The sequence below is a fragment of the Sorghum bicolor genome, chromosome 8 (genome assembly GCF_000003195.3).
Source record: "Sorghum bicolor cultivar BTx623 chromosome 8, Sorghum_bicolor_NCBIv3, whole genome shotgun sequence".
NCBI lineage: Eukaryota > Viridiplantae > Streptophyta > Magnoliopsida > Poales > Poaceae > Sorghum > Sorghum bicolor.
In genome coordinates, this window is record NC_012877.2 from 58,233,950 (window position 1) to 58,252,918 (window position 18,969).

The 18,969-nt window shown below is 47.9% G+C and overlaps 2 protein-coding genes across 15 annotated transcripts; one reads left to right on the forward strand and one right to left on the reverse strand.

Moving 5' to 3' along the window:
- On the forward strand, nucleotides 98-7,795 carry LOC8076618 (B3 domain-containing protein Os12g0592300). 13 transcript variants are annotated; one of them, XM_021446343.1, is made up of 8 exons: nucleotides 169-260; nucleotides 398-467; nucleotides 4,518-4,781; nucleotides 4,874-5,017; nucleotides 5,137-5,208; nucleotides 5,862-6,294; nucleotides 6,514-6,758; nucleotides 7,154-7,795. In XM_021446343.1, the coding sequence occupies exons 4-8, from the start codon at nucleotides 4,898-4,900 to the stop codon at nucleotides 7,427-7,429; spliced, it is 1,146 nt and encodes a 381-aa protein (XP_021302018.1). In that variant the 5' UTR covers nucleotides 169-260; nucleotides 398-467; nucleotides 4,518-4,781; nucleotides 4,874-4,897; the 3' UTR covers nucleotides 7,430-7,795. The 13 variants fall into 13 exon arrangements, with proteins under 13 accessions (XP_021302014.1, XP_021302016.1, XP_021302015.1 ...); XM_021446344.1 differs by having other exon boundaries at nucleotides 4,894-5,017; XM_021446347.1 differs by having other exon boundaries at nucleotides 4,898-5,017.
- On the reverse strand, nucleotides 14,720-17,806 carry LOC8069720 (putative pentatricopeptide repeat-containing protein At1g68930). Of its 2 annotated transcripts, none has more exons than XM_002443422.2 (2): nucleotides 15,624-17,806; nucleotides 14,720-15,119 (listed from the first exon to the last, which is right to left on the reverse strand). In XM_002443422.2, exon 1 carries the CDS (start codon nucleotides 17,452-17,454, stop codon nucleotides 15,940-15,942), a length of 1,515 nt encoding a protein of 504 aa, XP_002443467.1. In that variant the 5' UTR covers nucleotides 17,455-17,806; the 3' UTR covers nucleotides 14,720-15,119; nucleotides 15,624-15,939. The 2 variants fall into 2 exon arrangements, with proteins under 2 accessions (XP_002443467.1, XP_021301557.1); XM_021445882.1 differs by having other exon boundaries at nucleotides 15,236-17,806.

Consider the following 18,969-nt stretch of genomic DNA (forward strand, 5'->3'; position numbering starts at 1 on the left):
CAAAATTTCACAACTCATTTTTTAATAAAATAAAAAATCTATTTTGATTGGCCATGAGATTCTGAAAGTTGAAGGCCTTGTGTATATAGCCCACATGGATGGCCCAGCAGTGGTTTAACAAAGCAACCATCATATAGCAGTGATCAAATGCACTCACTCCATAGACCGATTCAGGTGGACAAACAACAGCTTATCAGCTTCCATAGCGTTCTCCATGTGTCAAACCACCCATGCGACTCCTTCAACTTGTTGGTTATCAGGTATGTCTTTGTCAGATGCTACCTAGTAATCCATACATCTTGCAGCTTCCGATGATAGCTGCCAGCTTTACTCATTATTTTTTTTTCTAACAAAGAAGAGTCCAGGTGCTGATCATACTTGTAATCTTCGTGAACAGGACCCGCATACTTTTCCATTGATCCCTCTGAAACAAAGATTGTTTCTTACTCCTCTGTCTTTGTAATACAGTATGTTCTATGAATTTTAAGACAACTTAAGAAAACATTAAAATAACACATGTATCATAGATTATTCCAATTATATAGTTTCTCCTTAAGTCTTAGCTTCCTTTTTAACAAACCTTGTCAAATTGAAACATAGTCATTATGTAAAAATGCATTGTATTTCAATACAAATTTTAGAAGTTACACTTATCTTGCTTTGATTTATGAACAAAACAAACAAGATAGGTAACCAGATCACTTTCACTGTATCTCTACTTTGATCGAGTTCCTTTCCTACAAAGTAGCCACTGAAGAAATGCACTATGGGAGAGATTTTTAACGACCAAATAGCTGAAAGATAGACAGGTTAAATTCCACCAAAGTTAAATCACTTTATAAAGGGACGACTATGAGCAGTAGATTCCAGATGAGTGGAAAAGCCAAATCATGGAGTCCACTTCGTCGGTGTAGCTGATCATTGAAGCAAGATGATCTACTTTCCTCCACTAGGACATACAGAGTTTGCTATATCCATACTAGCCTTCTAGAAGTATACATTTTAAGTTACTATACCATCATCCAAAAGATCAGTTATTGTTTCCATTTGTTTGTTAACTATTTGAAAAATTCTATATAACTCCCAGTACTATATAGCTAGGTAGGAAGACCCTAACCATTTATCTTCCCAAAATTTGACAATTCTATCCTTCCCAATTTCCCATGTGAAAACCCCTTTTGATTGCTTTCGCTGCCCAAATAACTCTTAAAGAAATTTCCCAATTTGGATTTTTAGTATGATATACTTGAAGTCAATCAATTGTATCCACAAATTATCTCTATCCTCGTACCTTCTGCTGTATATCTGTATATCTCAGTGAGACTATCACTCTATCAGCCGTGGGCACTATCGTTCAATCTCAGCTTGTCGAGGGTTCCCCACAGAGAGTGAACGTTTCTGCTGTCCGATGGCGGTAACAGTCTAGATGCCAACGGGTATCCAACACCCGAAATTTGATGGGTTTTTAGTTTTTACTTTATTAGAGCAAAGGTATGGATCAATTTCTTTACCCATCTGTTAATAGGAAAGAATTCAGACCCAGTGGGTCGTGGGCATGGGTCTAGGGATGTAGTACTCAAACCTGTAAACCATGGCTTTTAAAACCCGATCCATCGTAATAAAGTAATCTGATCCTAAATTTTTCTACTAAACTACTACGTTTAAGGACATATATAAGATGATATATCCATTCAAGTGAAAAATAAGAAGAATGAATATAATTTCATAACTATATGATACACGGCAGGCTATAGTGTTTCATGTCCGCATGCATGGCAAGCGGCGAGCTATTTGTTTTGTGTTGCTGTATTGTCGACCTACTCCAATGGGCTTAGCACAAGTTGAGACTTGAAACATGTGGATGTGCCATGGGCGATGCAATGGGTACCCATGATCTGATGGGCATAAGATTAAACCTTGATAGGTCATGGGTTTTTTAACGAACAAATTTTATGATTATGGACATAAGTTTAGACTAGCAAAATCTAGCGGGTTTGTACCCATTGCTATTTTGAGGCAGTGATATTGTGACACATGATGGACCCATGTGTGAAGTTGGGGTAGGCGACGTGGTTCTTGTTCTATTTTTTCACATCCCTTTTTTCTTTCCAGCGTCTCATTCTTGTTCTTTTTTCATCTCTTTCGGATTTTATTTCTTATCTTCCTTTTTTCTCTTTTTTTTAATTTTTTCTCCCCCCCCTTTCTTTTTTAATCTATCCATTTTTTATTCTATATAAACTGTGATTAAAACTAATTTTATGTCGAGGTAAGAAACTAGCATGCATGATAGCCTGCACAAAATAGTGCGAGCATTAGTTTGTTCTTATTAGATATTTAGATTTTTTTTTGCCTATGAAATAATCATTTCCCATTTTCCCACGAAATTTATGTAACTATCATCGATATATTTCTTAGCTGGCTTTGTTTAGTTCACTCTAAAATTCAAAAACTTTTTAAGATTCTCCGTTACATCAAATCTTGCGGCACATGCATGGACAATTAAATATAGATAAAAAATAACTAATTGCACAATTTGTCTGTAATTTGTGAGACGAATCTTTTGAGTCTAGTTAGTCCATAGTTAGACAACAATTACCAAATACAAACGAAAGTGCTATAGTGTCAAAATTTTAAAAGTTTTTGGATCTAGACAAGGCCTGAAACTACACAAGCTCCATCTGTAATTCTGTATTCATCCATCCATCTCCAGTCCTATCTAAGCTAAACAGCTCCAGCAGGACCACCTTCAACACTGAAAATTAAGGGCCAAAAGATAAGGCCCCATGCCTATATATGGCTCAAAGGCGTCACATGGCTGGATTGCGGTGCAAGGAAGGACAACGAACATCCTCTCATCTCAATCAAATAATGTCCACTAAAAAAAAGAAAAAAACTCAATCAAATAATGAATCAGAGGGGAAAACAGAACACAGAGAACGCTCTTAAATTATTCTATCAATCAAATAATGAACGGCGGAAAACACAGATCCATTCACAGGTATGTGTATGTCTACAGTGACTTTGTGGATTTTTAAGATCTGTCGATTAATGGTGCTCATAGAATATAGGGTGTCTACGCGACTGTTCACGCATACATGTATACGTGCATTTAGGTATTTTTTTTCTCGATCGGGTGTTTAACCCGTATTTCTGCATTTAGGTATTTATTACTATATCTGAGGAGAAAAAAACAACCAAAGATTTAGAGCATATTTAGATCCCGCGTCTAGTGATACGTATAGGTGATACTGAAGGTGGTGGTAAGCAGGGGCGGAGGCTCATGAAGGCGAAACTAGGCCTCCGCCCCACCTCTCCTATGTAACAACATTAGTTTTCGTAGTGTAAATCTTAGTTTTGATAGCCTATAAAATGTAGTTGTAGTTTATGCACTTAGCTAATATAACAATAGTTTTTTACAATTTGTCCCTCTTGCTTTTGATCCACCTTTCGCTGCCGGTGGTAAGGAAGGGGCAGCGATGTGGGTGGCATGGGTTCTGTCCGAGCCACCTTCGTTGAGCAATGTGAGAATGGCCTCGTTGCGGTAGTTCAATCCTGTAGTAGTGCTTCATGAGCAATGTGAGAGCGTTTGTATTAAGAGCCTGCTTGGTCGAGCTCCTTCCGGTTCCAACTTCGTGCTACAATGTCGAGGGTTTCATTTGAAGATGAGAGAAGGATCTGTCTATACAACACTCAGGTGTTTTACCAGCCTTGAACACTGGATTTTTTTCTTCATATTTTCTTCTTCCTCCTGACGCACCACCACCGCTCGGTAGGGTCTTGTTGGAGCTCCACGGCCATGGCCACTCAGCGTGGAGCTCCGACAAGACTCTACAACACCCACGCGGTGACCTCCATCTTCCTCTCCCCTCGCCGGTCATGGCCATGGCCGTTCCCGCCCTGACCTAGTCTGGTCACCTCCTCCTCCGCTCGCTCTGACAGTGTCGCCACCACCTCCACCTCGCCGCCATCTCTCTCGTCTCCACCACCTGGCCAGCCTACCTCCCTAAAAAGTCTTCTAAGCCCGCCGAAGATGGAGAAGAAGAGGAGAGGAAGAAAAGAGGGGACAATTAAGTGTGTCAATACTTGAGTGTTGTATAATATTTCTTAGAGAGAAAAATGGCTTCGGCGAACAGTGTCTGAGTTGATGTCGGAGTCCTATAAACCCTTCCAAATGGCCCTGAACTTATTTGGAACGAGGAGAGATTCTTATATTTTCCAATCACCAAAATACAAGAATCCAACTATCCACCTCATTTCTATTCTTTGAAGATAATACATGTGAAACAACTCCAAACACCTATAATCTAGGGCTATGAACCAAATAAGAAATAACTCATAATCTTTAGGAGATCAAATTCTTATATTTGAGTTTATCTACTAAATCTATCAACAATTTAGTATTATTTTTCTCTCAAAATAAATCGGCGAACAAAGCATGGATTTTCAAGCCATCAGGCTTAAAAAGTCTTGCTCAACGCTTTGCCCCGTACTGCATCCTTTTACTGCGTCTCTCCCAGACGAAGACAAACACTGCCGGACTGCCCTGATCAATTTGGCACGGTGGGCCACATCACAGTGACCGAGGTCTACGAACACCTGGTCCAGTAGCATCTGCTGAGCTTGGTGGTTAATAAAAGCTTGTAACTACTCCGGTCTCCATCATCACTCTTCAAGAACGCTCTCTCGTTAACATCGACGAGGGGAGGGGAGGGGAGGGGAGGCAGCTTCACCTCGAAAGCTCAGACTCGCAGGATCCAACAAGAGAGCACGGTCAAGATTAAGTAAAAATTTCTCTCTCTCTCTCTCTCTCTCTCTCTCTCTCTCTCTCCTGCATTTGATCCTGTGATTTTCTTTTTCGGTGACACTGTGACAGTGTTGTGGGATTACACTCAGGCAGATGGTTGAAAAGGGGTGTGAGAGGTGCAAGGAGTGGCAGGAGCACTACTACTGGGAGCACATGGATGTCAGCAAGATCCGCTTCTTCAAGCGCATGACAGGAGATTTTGCTCATCGCACTGTAAGTTTCTCCAGTAGTCGACCACATCCATGCTACCATGACAATGAACACTAACTTTGTTTATAAATGTCTTAAATGTCAAGTCAAATATTCTGTTTATATTTTACTCCTATATATAGCAGATAAGTGTCAGCGGTAGGCTACTAGGCTACTCTGTCAAAGAACCACAATTTACCATCATTACACAACAAGTACGTACTTCAGTTTCATGTTTTTTTCTTAAGACCTGTTTGGATCCCCTTAATTAAAAGTAATATCTAGCAAGTGCTTCCCCTTTTTTTAGATTACTTTCCAACTCCTCTCAATTCCGGGAACTAAACAGACCTTAATGATTTTAGTACTCCATCCATTCTAAAACTGTAAGTCATTCTAGACTTTTTTTTAGATACATAGCTTTCACCATGTATCTAGACATAATGCGTAGCAAAATCTATGTATCTTGAACAGCTAAAATGACTTACAATTTGGAATGGAGGAAGTAGCGTATACCGCGACAAAGGCAATAATAAAGACTGATGTGTGATAACCGTCAAAAGAAAAGAAAACCTGGTGTGTGAAATGACAATTCAGAATGAAGAAGTTGTGCATCATGCAGTGTTCTAGCCCTGTGATTGGTGAAGTTGTGATTTGTTGCCTAAAGGAGCAAAAGAGTCACATATACAATAATTTGTTCTAGTACTTTTGTAGGGATCTTAGGAACACTTATAACAGCGCTGATGCATTTCAGTTAGTTTCATGATAACAGTTATCAGTTGATCAGTGATTATGAAGAAATGACTTTTCTTAGCTATTATTACAGTATCATCCTTCAGAAACCAACCATCTATTTCTGTTTCCATTGTAGAGCATACCGGAGAAGTTTGTGAAGAAATTCAATGGGCAGATCACCGAAGGTGTTGACATGAAAACACCCAGTGGTGAAACATGGCACGTTGGTGTAGCCAAGAATCAGGATGAACTATTCTTCGTGTCTGGATGGGAGGACTTTGTCAAGGCACATGAACTGAAGGAGAATGACCTCCTTCTCTTCACATGCAGAGGCAGCTCTTCCTTTCAGGTGGTCATCTTTGAAGGGAGTGGCTGTGAGAAAGTGTCTTCTGTTTTTGGAAACAGATTTGGTCCTAATATGTGGAGACATTTCAATGATATGGAGGGCAAGGAAGCTGAGTGTTACTCCCAAAGTGATTCTGAGGATACTGCTACACCGCCGCATCAGCTAGTTCAATCCCCTCACAATGCTTCTACTTCAAAGAAATCTATTTGCAAGAGTAAGCTAAGTAAGGAGAAGTTGTATGATTATACATGCCTGTAGTGAAACACTGGCCAGCATGTTTATTAATATTTAAGTAATTAGAGATGTCTTAATATAGTCCTCTCATGGTATTGGTATGGTAGCATTAATACACCAAAACTATGCATTATAAGTAGTGTGCTTTTATTGATAAATCTTAGTGTATAATCTGCTCTACATGGTGTGTATTTTCTTCATATCATAGGGAAACAACCTGAATCTCCAAACAGTAATAGTGACTATGATGTCAAGCAACAAGGAACCCGTGAAGAGGATAGTGATAGTGACAACGAATACACTGACTTCAAGTACTACTACTCGAGGACTGCCAATCGACTGAGCAATGACGAAAAAAGTAAAATAATCAGTTTGGCTTCGATCCAACCTGACAATCCTGCGTTTATTACTGTCCTACAGATGACCAATGTCCGCCCTAGGAACAACTCTCTGGTGAGATTAACTAATCAATAAATGCAGACCATTTCATCGTCACTTAGGCCTGTAGAAGATTCTCTTGTAGTCCAGCATTTTTGTTTGGGGATGAAACTTGATAAGAATGAGAAAGGAGTTTAGCATATGTAGTGTAACTACAGTAAGGACTGAATCTGCCCCTCACTAATGGAAGTGTTTTTTTTTTCTCTTTTAAGTTGTGAAATTCTGTTTGAGACTACTGAAGCTCAAAATTAGTGGTTATGCCTTGTCTAGTTGTCATTCAGGTCCAGGTCCAGTGTAACAACAATACCTATCTAGCGGTAATTTTGTGCATCTATTAATTACGACAGCCATGTTAATTTTGTTGATCTTACCCTGTATCAGTACTGACACACAACCGATGCTTTCTGCAGACCATCCCCAGACAATTTGCTGCTGATCATCTTGAGGAGAGATCACAAGAGATCATACTTCGTAGGCCAAACAGGAAAGACAAGTGGTATGTCAGGTACTATTACACGACAGCCATCCGAAGCCTTAAAAGCTACCACTGGTCCAAGTTTGTGCGCGAAAACAAGCTTCGCGAGGGTGACATCTGCGTCTTCGAACTGATGAAAGGCGCAAAGAGGGTTACTATGAGTGTTCACGTCATCAAGAAGGTTGAAAACCGGTTTGTTCTGTTAGGATAAGTTCTTATATATTTGCTGTACTGTATTGTAAATATCCTCCTGGAGAATGCATATGTACAGGTCTAGTTTCTGAAACTGAAACTGAAACTAGAGGTGTCTGGAGTGAACTTTTGTGTCCTGTCAGGAGTAGGGAGGGTACTAGAACAACCAGTGGCGTTTGTGATAGATGTTCCTAAGAAAATGGCGCCCTAAGCTAGAATGATCTCTGTCCAGTGCAGTGCCCGGGTAGTCTCTGTCCAGACATTTTGTTTCAGGCCCGGGCAGGTTCTGTTCTGGAGTTGAGTTCAGTAGAAGGTTTGTTGATGTTGTAGTGATTGTGAAACTAGTTGCAGTTATTATATATATGCTTCTCATGCATTTGTGTGACTTTTATCTTCTCGTATGATGATGTGCTTTCTCATAAGGTTCTGGTAGATATGGTGCATGGCATGAGCTGCCATTGTGAAGTTTCAGGCTTTCAGATAAAGCGGGAGCAAGGACCGTGGATTGATCAGAGTTGTTGGAACAGTGCAACTTCACGTCTTCACCTTTTCTATGCTGCTGCTGTATAAATATTTATATATACACGTTTTATTGCAAGAGCAGCTCTAGGTGGGTAATTATGTAGGATAATACCGACTGTGGTTGATGATGAGTTGAGACAGCCGTCTTGTCACAGCTATCAGCTATCTTGAACAATTGGGATTCTGGCCACAGGAAATGGATCGTGGACATTTTTTGACAAGAATGGATCGTGGACATTGGTGGAGGCCCGTCCATGTAAGGTCCAGTCTGATCCAGACAGCCCACTTGAAAGCGGGCCGCCAACCTGTTGGGCCCGCCTACCGTATAAATTGGGTCAGGGCCTCGTGGCCCCCTCTTTTTTTTTCTCTGTAACTAACAGAAGTAGTAACAGAGATTGTAACATTTCACTCGTCTCGGTCTGAGTACAGTCACCATCTGACATCGTGGAAGAAAGATATGTTTCCCAAACTGAATATTCAACTGATTTTAGTAATCAGCTATGCAGCACGGATACGGATACGCGTATCGATATCGGAAGGATACGGATACGCGGATACGGCAATTTCTCAAAAAACACGATACGTGGATACGTTTTACTATTTTCAATAAAATAAATAATGATGCAAATAGAAATTGTGGAAGTGTAAAATTTGAGTAATCACTAATTATTAGTTAGTACATACAATCATATATGATGCATCACTATATCACCTTGTAGGTTTCTTAGTATTCACAAGAGATCCAAGTCCAGCTATACTGGATGAATGCACAATTACCAAGTCTATCTAAAACGGGGAAGTCAGAAACAGGATTATGTATGTTATGGTTGTGGGCCGGTGGATCCTATTCCGGAAGCTAGCTTTGCTGTTGAGTGCTGAATCATCCTCTTCCCTGCATCTCTCCCCTGCATCGCGGGAGCTAGCCGCGTCCTTAGCAGACTGGTGGATGTGCTCTCTGCCGTGGCGACCTGGAGGATGAGAGGTCGATTGATGGCATACAGGGGACGGAGGCTCGTTGCCGGCGGCCGGCGAGCAGTGGCACATCTCCTGCGCGGGAGGCAGCGCGTGCGCAGGATGCGACGCGAGGGGGCGGGGGCTCGTCGCCGATGACCGGCGAGTTGCAGCGCATCTCTTGCACGGGAGGTGGCGCGCGAGAGCAGGGGCTCTTGCGTGTGGATGACTGGATGTGTTGCGGCGGCTTTGTAGGGTCACGGGACAAGAGAGGCAGCAGGTGTGGGGACGGGATTGGCCGAGACGCCGAGTAGTCAGGTGGGTTGGACCGTATCGGACTGACGTATCGAACGAGCCTAACGTATCGAACGAGAGTATCCGAATTATAGTTGATTTATTTTTTTACGGATACTTTGCTGATACGTATCCAACGCGTGTCCGATACGTATTGGTATCGGATACGTATCCGATACCTACCTTGACGTATCGGGGTAACGTAGGTAATCAGCAGCAGGTCCAAACAATTAGTCATCAACTCATCATGATCAGTATATTGAGCAACAGGCCAACAGCTTTTACATAGCTGATTGTTCAGACTTCAGACATGGTGGATCAAAAGTTTATTTCAGCTAAGCTGGTAGTAATTTTAGCAGCTAAGTAAGCAACTTAAGTAACAGAGACCGTAACATTTCACTCGTCTCGGTCTGAGTAGTCACCTTCTGACATCGTGGTTCTAAGACACCGAACAAAGGAAATAGGCCACTGTACAAGTTCTGAAAGCAGCCTAGCAGAAATGCTGTGATCACTGTGCAGCTCACAGCTCGACGGAGGAAATAAGGGCCTCTCTGGTGGAGCTTCACCATGTGTGTCCCAGTCAGCTAGCCAGAGCAAGTGTGTCCCAGTTAACTAGCCTACAAAGTGTGGTTAGTCCCAGACTTCAAGATAGTGGATACCTATGTTAGTCACGGATTGGCTTGCAATCAGTGAACGCCGGCGCCGTGAACGGGATGATCACAGCGCACGAACTGGGATTCAGAGAGTGGGATTTTTGGGCTGCTTAAGGCAGCATTTTCTGATGTGTTTGATTAACATAAATAGGCAAAGTACAAAGGGCTATCCAGCCACACAACGCACACCGCACACGACGCATCCATCCCTACGCCACGGTGCCGCGAATGCTGGAGAAGCCAGGGTCGTGCGGAGCTATTCCCGCGCACGACGCGGGCGCGCATGGTGACCACAGGCCGGCTCTCATGCGCGCATGCATAACAGAAAAGAGTACATGCAAATCTAACTAACTGGAAGCAAAAGCTAAGCATAGGTTTATTACTAACAAACTCCCCCTAAGCCTTGCTGGTTTGCTTCACATTGACGAGACCAATCCGAGAGCGAAGCTGAACGAACTGATCACGCCCCAGAGGTTTTGTAAGAATGTCTGCTAGCTGCTCCTGAGTCACAACGGACTCGATCTGCACCCTGCCCTCCTCAACACACTCGCGAATGTAATGATATCGAACATCAATGTGTTTGCTTCTGTCGTGGAAGACCGGGTTTTTGCTGAGCATGATAGCAGACTGATTATCCATCATCAATTGGAATGTGTTGGTCTGCTCACCGCGGAGCTCTGCGAGCAGACGCGCCAACCAGACTCCCTGGCAGACAGCAGTGGTAGCGGCAATGTATTCGGCTTCACAAGATGAGAGAGCCACTACCTTCTGTTTTTGAGATTGCCAGGTGATCAAGTTCTCACCGAGGAAGAAGAAGACGCCGGTTGTGCTCTTGCGGGTGTCCACATCACCGGCATGGTCGCTGTCACTGAAGGCGCGCAGCTGCAAGTCTCCTGTCTTCCTCTTGTACTGACAGCCAAAGTTCAGGGTTCCAGCGACATAGCGCAGAACCCGTTTGACGGCTGCTAGGTGCTCAGTCGTGGGCTTCTCCATGAACCTGCTAATGTACCCGACAGAGTATGCAAGATCCGGCCTCGAGTTCACAAGGTAACGCAGAGAGCCCACGATGCTTCTGTACATGGTCTGATCAACAGCAGGGGCAGCGCTGGACTTACTGAGCTTGAGGCGAGCTTCCATCGGTGTGGCGCAGGGATTGCAGCCCCTCATCCCAGCGCTGTCCAAGATCTTCGCCGCATATGCACTTTGGCACACCGTGATGCCGTCAGCAGTTTGAGCGACCTCCAGCCCCAGATAGTAGTGGAGAAGGCCGAGGTCACTCATTTGGAACGTGCCCTTCATCTCCTCCTTGAACTGTGCGATGTCGACGGTGCTGCTCCCTGTGATGACGAGATCGTCAACGTACACCCCGACAATGAGCCGGTGTGCCCCGACGCCACGAAGGTAGACGGCATACTCCGAGCCACTGCGCCTGAAACCGAGCGCCGTCAGTGCGGCGTCCAGTTTGGCGTACCACGCCCTAGGAGCCTGCCGAAGTCCGTAGAGCGCCTTGACGAGCCGGAGCACCTTGTGTTCGTGGCCGGCAAGGACGAAGCCGGGGGGCTGCTGCACGAAGACTTCCTCCAGGAGATCGCCGTTCAGGAAAGCGGACTTCACGTCCATGTGACGGACTTGCCAGCCCTCGCCGGCGGCGTGCGCCAGCAAGAGTCGCACGGACTCAAGCCTTGCCACCGGCGCAAAGACCTCATCGAAGTCAATGCCGTGCTGCTGAACGTACCCCTTGGCCACCAAGCGCGCCTTGTACTTGCTGACGTTGTCGGCGGCATCTTTCTTCGCTTTGTAGACCCACTTGAGGCCGATTGGGCGGACGCGAGGCGGCGGATCAACGAGCTGCCAAGTCCCGTTGGCCTCAATGGCCGTCATCTCGTCGAGCATGGCGTGACGCCAGCACTCAAGGCGTGCAGCTTCATCATACGTGGTCGGCTCCGCCTCGCTCGCCAGCATCAGGTGTTCCTCCGCTAGAGCGCGCTCGACGCGCCCTGGTGCCTCAGACGGCCCCAGGACGGCATCAATGGAGCGGTAGCGGAGGGGCGCGTCGTCGTGGTCCGCGTCGAGGAATTCACTGTCTCCCCCTGCTGGTGAAGAGGTGAAAGGGGACGCCACGGGCGGAGTGGTGGCGGGCGGGGTGGCGGCACCCGGCGTGGTGACACCCGGCGTGGGTGCCCATGGCGAAGGAGGCGAGCCGCCAGGTGGAACCGGAGAGCCTGCGCTGCTCGAGCCAGGTGATGAGGCTGTGGTCGTCACGATGACCCGCTCAGGAGCGTCGGTGTAGCCGTCCTCGATGATGAAGTCCGCCGGCTTGCCGTTGTGGTCGCCCTGCCACGTCCACTGAGCGGCTTCGTCGAACACGACGTCGCGGCTGATGTGGACGCGCCGAGTGCTGGGGTTGTAGACCCGGTAGGCCGCGGAACCAGGCTCGTATCCCACGAAGATCATGCGCCGGCTCCTGTCGTCGAGCTTGCGCTGGTTCGGCGTGGTCACTTTGACGTGAGCGACGCACCCGAACGTGCGCAGGTGATGAACGGCCGGCGTCGAGCCATTCAGGTGCTGGTACGGCGTGCCTCCACTCAGCCCCTTCGTCGAGGTACGGTTGAGGATGTAGACCGCAGTGGTGACGGCCTCCCCCCAGAACACGCCCGGCAACTCCTTGGCCTTCAACATACTGCGGGCCATGCCCACAACCATCTGATTGCGGCGCTCGACAACGCCGTTTTGTTGAGGGGAATGGGGCGCCGTGAGTTCACGCCGGACCCCCAGCTCGGCGCAGTACTCGTTGAAGTGCGCCGCAGTGAATTCGCCGCCCCGGTCCGTGCGAAGAGCACAGAGCTTCTTGCCCGTCTTGCGTTCGGCCGCGGCTTGCACGCGCTTGATGGCGGCGGGCGCGGCATCTTTGGTTGGCAACTGGCAGATCCACATGTGACGTGAGTAGTCATCAACGAGGAGGAGAATGTACCGGTTCCCGCTGGGAGTGGGTGGCGTGATGGGGCCACACAGATCGCCATGGAGCAGCTGCACGCCGCTGCGCCTGGAGCGGGAACGGCGCACGCCGGTGCTTGCCAGCAAGACAGGCGTCACACACCTGTTCGACCTGGGACAGGAGAGGGAGGCCACGCACCAGCCCCTCGCGTCCCATCTTCCGCAGCGCCGTGAAGTTGGTGTGGCCGAACCTGCAGTGCCAGCGCCAGGCATCCTCCTCGGAACGCGCAGCCAGGCAGACCGGACGTGCTATGGTGACGTCGAGCACATACAGTCGCCCAGGGCTGCGTGGAATCCGCGCGAGGAGGCGTCGTTGTTCGTCGCGGATGCGCATGATCCCGTGTTCGATGAGGACCTGGAAGCCGACTTCGTCGAGCTGGCCCACCGAGATGATGTTGGCGGTAAGGCACGGCAGGTAGTAGACGTTGGAGAGCTCACGGTGCTCGCCGTTCTTGCAGGAGAAGAGGACCGTGCCGATGCCGTGAATCCGCGCCAGGGAGTCATCCCCGAAGCGGACGGAGCCCGTGACCCCGGTGTCGAGGTCGGAGAACGCGGCGCGGCAACCAGTCATGTGGTTGGAGGCACCTGAGTCCACGATCCAGCGCTTGGAGTCGCGGTTGTCGGCATCGTCAAGGTCCACGCACACCTTCTTTTCGACGAAGTGCAGCACGGCCGCGCCATCAGCTCGACGCGGGAGTGGCGCGGGTGGAACGAAAAGCGCTCGGGCTCCTGCTCGAGGGAGACGCCAACGGCCAGCATCAGCGTGGGCTCGTCGTCTTGAGCGACGTGAGCCTGCTCCTCCTTCTTCTTGTCGGGGCAGTCGCGGCTCCAGTGCCCCATCTTGTTGCAGCGCGGGCACGACGTGTCAGGCGGTGGCCGGTTAGAGTTGCGAGCGTCGCCATTGCGACCGCCGCCGCGGCCTCGCCCTTTCCCGCGACCCTTGCCACGGCCACCAGAGCTTGAACCGCCACGGCTGGACGAGGTGTCCTTCTTCTTGTACCTCTCGATCCACTGCTCCTCGGTGAGGAGCAACTTGCCGCCCTCAGCTTGCACTGGATCGGCCTCGACGTCTTCAGCAGCTTTGAGGCGGCTAGTGACCTCCTCAATTGTCATCAGCGAAATGTCAAGAAGGGATTCGATCGAGATTACCAATTGCTTGTACCGGGTGCGTGCAGCTCGCAGGTACTTCTTCACCGCCTTCACCTCCGGCTCGGGGTCGCCTAGAGTCGCCAGGCGCTGCACCATGCTGGTCAAGCGCAGGGCGAATTCTTCGACTGGCTCGCCGTCGCGGAGGGAGATGTTCTCGTACTCGGTGCGGAAGTTCTGAGCTGCAGCAGTCCGCACCCGCTCGTCGCCGATGCGGATGGTCTTGATCGCGTCCCAGGCTTCCTTGGCGGTTGCCTTGGTTGCGAGAACGGGCACCAGATCACCCGGCACCGCGCTGCAGATCGCGTCGAGCGCGTTCCGGTCATCCTCGAACTCGACGTCGTCGAACTCGATGGCATCCCAGAGGCGGCGCGCTTGGAGCTTCAGCTTCATACGGAGGGACCACTCGTAGTAGTTGGTCCGCGTCAGCTGCGGCCAGGTGCCGGAGCCGCCGCCCTCGCGGATGATGCGCTCGATGACGACCTCACGCGCGCGCCGCGACGCGGGTGCGCGATCGCCGCGCCGGAGACTTGCTCGGCGCTGTTGGCGACTTGGTGCCAGAGCCATCGCCCTTCTCCTTCAGGGACGGTGAACGGCCGCGAGTCTTCGTCGGAGACGACATGGCGACGAGGAATGCCTCGCCCTAGCTCCGATGCCACTTGTTAGTCACGGATTGGCTTGCAATCAGTGAACGCCGGCGCCGTGAACGGGATGATCACAGCGCACGAACTGGGATTCAGAGAGTGGGATTTTTGGGCTGCTTAAGGCAGCATTTTCTGATGTGTTTGATTAACATAAATAGGCAAAGTACAAAGGGCTATCCAGCCACACAACGCACACCGCACACGACGCATCCATCCCTACGCCACGGTGCCGCGAATGCTGGAGAAGCCAGGGTCGTGCGGAGCTATTCCCGCGCACGACGCGGGCGCGCATGGTGACCACAGGCCGGCTCTCATGCGCGCATGCATAACAGAAAAGAGTACATGCAAATCTAACTAACTGGAAGCAAAAGCTAAGCATAGGTTTATTACTAACAACCTAGTGGAGTTCAGAACGTGTGGAGAACTTGACATCCCGGTTACTGCTCAGGCCCATTCATCCATAGAAACTTGCACCCATGCTACCAACTTAGGTGTGAGCTCAGTCCTGGTATGTGAAACAGGAAATGCACAAGGATTCCTTAGTATTAGTAATACTAATAAGAAAACAAGACTATGAAGACAGAAGCGTACAAAGTATTCTCAGGTAAAAGAGAAGTCTACCTCACTTTGGTTTTCTCACTCTACTAAAGAAGTAATTGACAGCAGACGTGTGTAAAGAAAATCTCCTTCAAAGTGGTTAGTGTCAAACTAAGAAAATCTCATTGAGACAAGGATTCCAAGTCCATAACCTCTCACTAAGAACATCTCATTCAATGCCTCATAAGCCTAATCTCCATCCATGCTCTTTCTAGCTGGCACATGTTCTGGTAACTAACCCGATGATGAAGAAACAGAATAAGGATCTACAAACATTCTACAACCAGATAATGTGTCTGTGACTTCCAGTAAATTAACCAATAAATAATATTAATGTGGGTTACAATTGAATGAGCAAATTAAGAAGGAAGAAAATTGGGATAATTGACAAAATGCGGCAAGCAAATTATACCTTTGAGCATGCTACATGTCTTTTTTAGACAATGAGAAAAACTCCAGCCTTCACATCGTGCACTGTGGAAAACACATGCAACATGTGGAAGAAAGATTATGCTTTCCAAACTGCATATTCAACAAACGAATTCAATAATATCAGTCCCTGAATTTAATAATCAGCAGCAGGTCCAAACAATTAGTCATCGACTCATCATATTCAGTATATTGAGCAACAACTTTACATAGCTGATTGTTCTGATTAGAATCATCACCTACTGTGCAGTGAGATTTAAACCACCTACAACAAAGTTGTCATATAGACTATGGATTTTCTATGAAAATTGCCAAAAAGAATCAAGACTCTGCAATATTTGAAATAATTCAGGATGAGACTGGTCGGCCATTATAAAAACATGGACGCCATCACACAACTCAACCCAGCTACACCCAGGCTCTTTCTTCACACACACTCTGCTCATGCTCTCCCTGATTGTCCAGGTCTCATGCCAATCATTCCCTGACGCATGCACACTTGATAGAGCAACCCAGTTGCTGTGGTTCTCAGGGTCAAGCTTGAGCAAAAAGGATGCTGCAAACTGACCTAACTTGGCATTCCCATGTATTCTAGATGAGTTGAGTAGCGCGCTCCAAGCAGCAACGCTCGAGTCAAATGGCATATTCTGAATGAATTCGAGAGCTTCTTCTAGGTAACCCCTCCTGCAAAGGAGATCCGCCATGCATCCGTAGTGCTCAGGTTGCATCTTAACTGAGCTCGAACCATCAGACATCAAATTGAAGTAATACCAGCCTTCTCTAACAAGTCCACCATGGCTACAAGCTGACAAAACCGCAAGATACGCTATGCCATCCTGTTTTATTCCCAAGTGTGCCATCCTCTCAAACATGCTGACCGCATCCCGTACACGGCCAAACTTGCCATAAGCCGAGATCATCGTGGTCCAAAGAAGAGCATCATTTGATGATACAGCTTTGAAGACAAGCTCGGCCGAATCGACACAGCCACATTTTGCATACATATCCACCAAGGAGTTCCTGACAACGACATCTGCTTCGAACCCACCACCAACGACCTGCGCATGCACCTGCATCCCCTGCTTCAATAACGCCAGCTCCCCACACGCATCCACAACAATGGAGAATGAGAAACCGTCCACACCAACGCCACAAGAAGCCATGGAAACGAATAACCTCAGTGCATCCTCGGCCTGCCCGGTCCCAAGAAGAGCTGCCATCATCGAGTTACAAGCAACCATGTTCCTGACACGCATCACCCCGAACACTCTCAGCGCATACTCTATGCTTCCACACCTCGAGTACATATCAAGAACCCCATTCTCCACAACCGGGTCGACCGGTCCACGCGAGCTCATCTTGACCACACTGGCATGGATCTCCTTGCCGTGAGCAAGCGCGCTCCGGCCGACACCCGCACAGGCCAGCAGTCCACCGGACAGGGAGTAGCCATTGGGCTCGACACCAGACCCCACCATGCGCCGGAGCAGCGCGAGGGCGTCGCGGTGCAGCCCCTGGTGCGCGTGGCCCGTGACGAGGGACGTCCAGGAGACCACGTCCCGGCGGGGCATCTCGTCGAACAGCTCCCGCGCGTACCGCGCGAGCCCGCTCCGCAGCGCCAGGTGCGCCAGGGAGGTGGCGTGGATCGCGGACGCGGAGAGGCCGAGCTTCCGGAGCACGGCATGGAGTGGCCCCACGTGGGCCGCGGAGCGGCGCGCGGCCGCGGTCTTTAGCGCCGAGGCGAGCGACGTGGCGTCCCACGCCGCCAGGGTCGTCGCGCTCTGCCATGAGGCGGCGCGCGATGAAGGTGACATGCCCGCCCGCAGCCGCGTCAGACTAGAAGATGTTCCAGGAAGGGCGGCGCGATTGAGTTGGCCGGCGGCGGCGGCGGAGCTGTGAGAAATCGTAGACGCAGCGCAGTGGCATGGAGATGGCTACGGCGAGCGTGCGGCGGTCTCTGTCTCTGCCGGGTAAACACTCTGCACTGGTGAACCTTCCGTGGTGGCCCACGTCACAGCGACAGACGTCTACGAACTCTTGGTACACCATCTCTACTGTTCTTGGCGGTGATAGCAGAGGTTGTCTCGTAAATTATAAACTGTCTAATTAATTATTTTTTATTTATATTTAATGCTTCAAATATATGTTGTAAGATTTGATCTGACCAATAATCTTGAGAAGTTTTTAGATTTTAAATGTAACTAAAGTTGTCTCCAACACGAGACTCATTTGGAACCAAAATCTAAAATGGGTCTCCAACACAATACCTCTAGCCTCCAAAAGAGTAAAGACCTATTTTGGGTATCGAAGAGGCATAACCCAAATTTGAGTATCCTCTCTCCTCGAGATCCATTTGCAGAGAGTGTTATCTTTTAGGTTTTGTTGTTGGAGAAGAATAAAAATAAGTATAGAACCTTTTACCTGTAGCGCTACTCAAAAGACAAATGAATCTTATATTTTGGATGATGATTGTTGGAGATAGTCTAAATGCCCTTGTTATATAGCCACTACCTTCCGTTAACATCTCGAAGAAGACAGTGGGCAGCTTCACCTCGGAAGCTCAGGCCTTGTTTAGTTCGTAAAAATTTTTAAGATTTTCCGTCACATCGAATCTTTGGTCGTATGCATGAAGCATTAAATATAAACGAAAATAAAAACTAATTGCACAGTTTACCTGTAATTTGTGAGATGAATCTTTTGAGCTTAGTTACTCCGTGATTGGACAATGTTTGTCAAATAAAAACGAAAGTGCTACAGTAGAAAAAAAAACCCACACTTTTTGCGAACTGAACAAGGCCTCAGACTCGCAGGATGCAACAAGAACATGAGGCTCCAGTCTCTCTCTCTCTCTGCGTATGATACTGCTAAAAAGTTTCCTCTTTCAAATGGTGCTATTATTGTGAGGATTTGCTGGCAGCCACTAAAACTGTGCTCTGTTTTTATGTCTCGCTACCAAAAAGTAGCTACTTTTGTAGTTTCTGTCCTGCCAATCTGACAATGTCCAATACTGACCATGACTGTTCATGTTATCAGAAAGGCCAATGACCGGTTTTTATTCTGATGGGCTAAGTTGTATCGTATCCTAAGAGTTGGTGCACTGTTGTAGTTTCTGCTGTATGTACTATGTAGGGTACCTAGCATTGGAAACTGAAACTGGAAGTGCCTAGTGATGCTTGCAAGGAATGCAAGTGCAATTTTGTATCTTCCTGGTCAGCAGTATGGCAACTAGAACAGGGTGTGGCCTATGTAATGTAAAAGTTTCTAAGCAAATGTCACCCTTTGGCTTATGCTTTTGTGCCTGGTTCAGATCTTCCATCTGTTGCAGTGCT

What these genes read in the sequence shown, in the direction of transcription:
- LOC8076618 (XM_021446339.1), top strand. Translation starts at nt 148, where the DNA reads ATGCACTCACTCCATAGACCGATTCAGGTGGACAAACAACAGCTTATC. An exon ending in TTCAACTTGTTGGTTATCAG is followed by an intron (nt 261 to 4,893) that starts GTATGTCTTTGT and finishes GATTACACTCAG; the next exon opens with GCAGATGGTTGAAAAGGGGT. An exon ending in TATTTGCAAGAGTAAGCTAA is followed by an intron (nt 6,295 to 6,513) that starts GTAAGGAGAAGT and finishes TTCATATCATAG; the next exon opens with GGAAACAACCTGAATCTCCA.
- LOC8069720 (XM_002443422.2), bottom strand. Translation starts at nt 17,454, where the DNA reads ATGTCACCTTCATCGCGCGCCGCCTCATGGCAGAGCGCGACGACCCTG.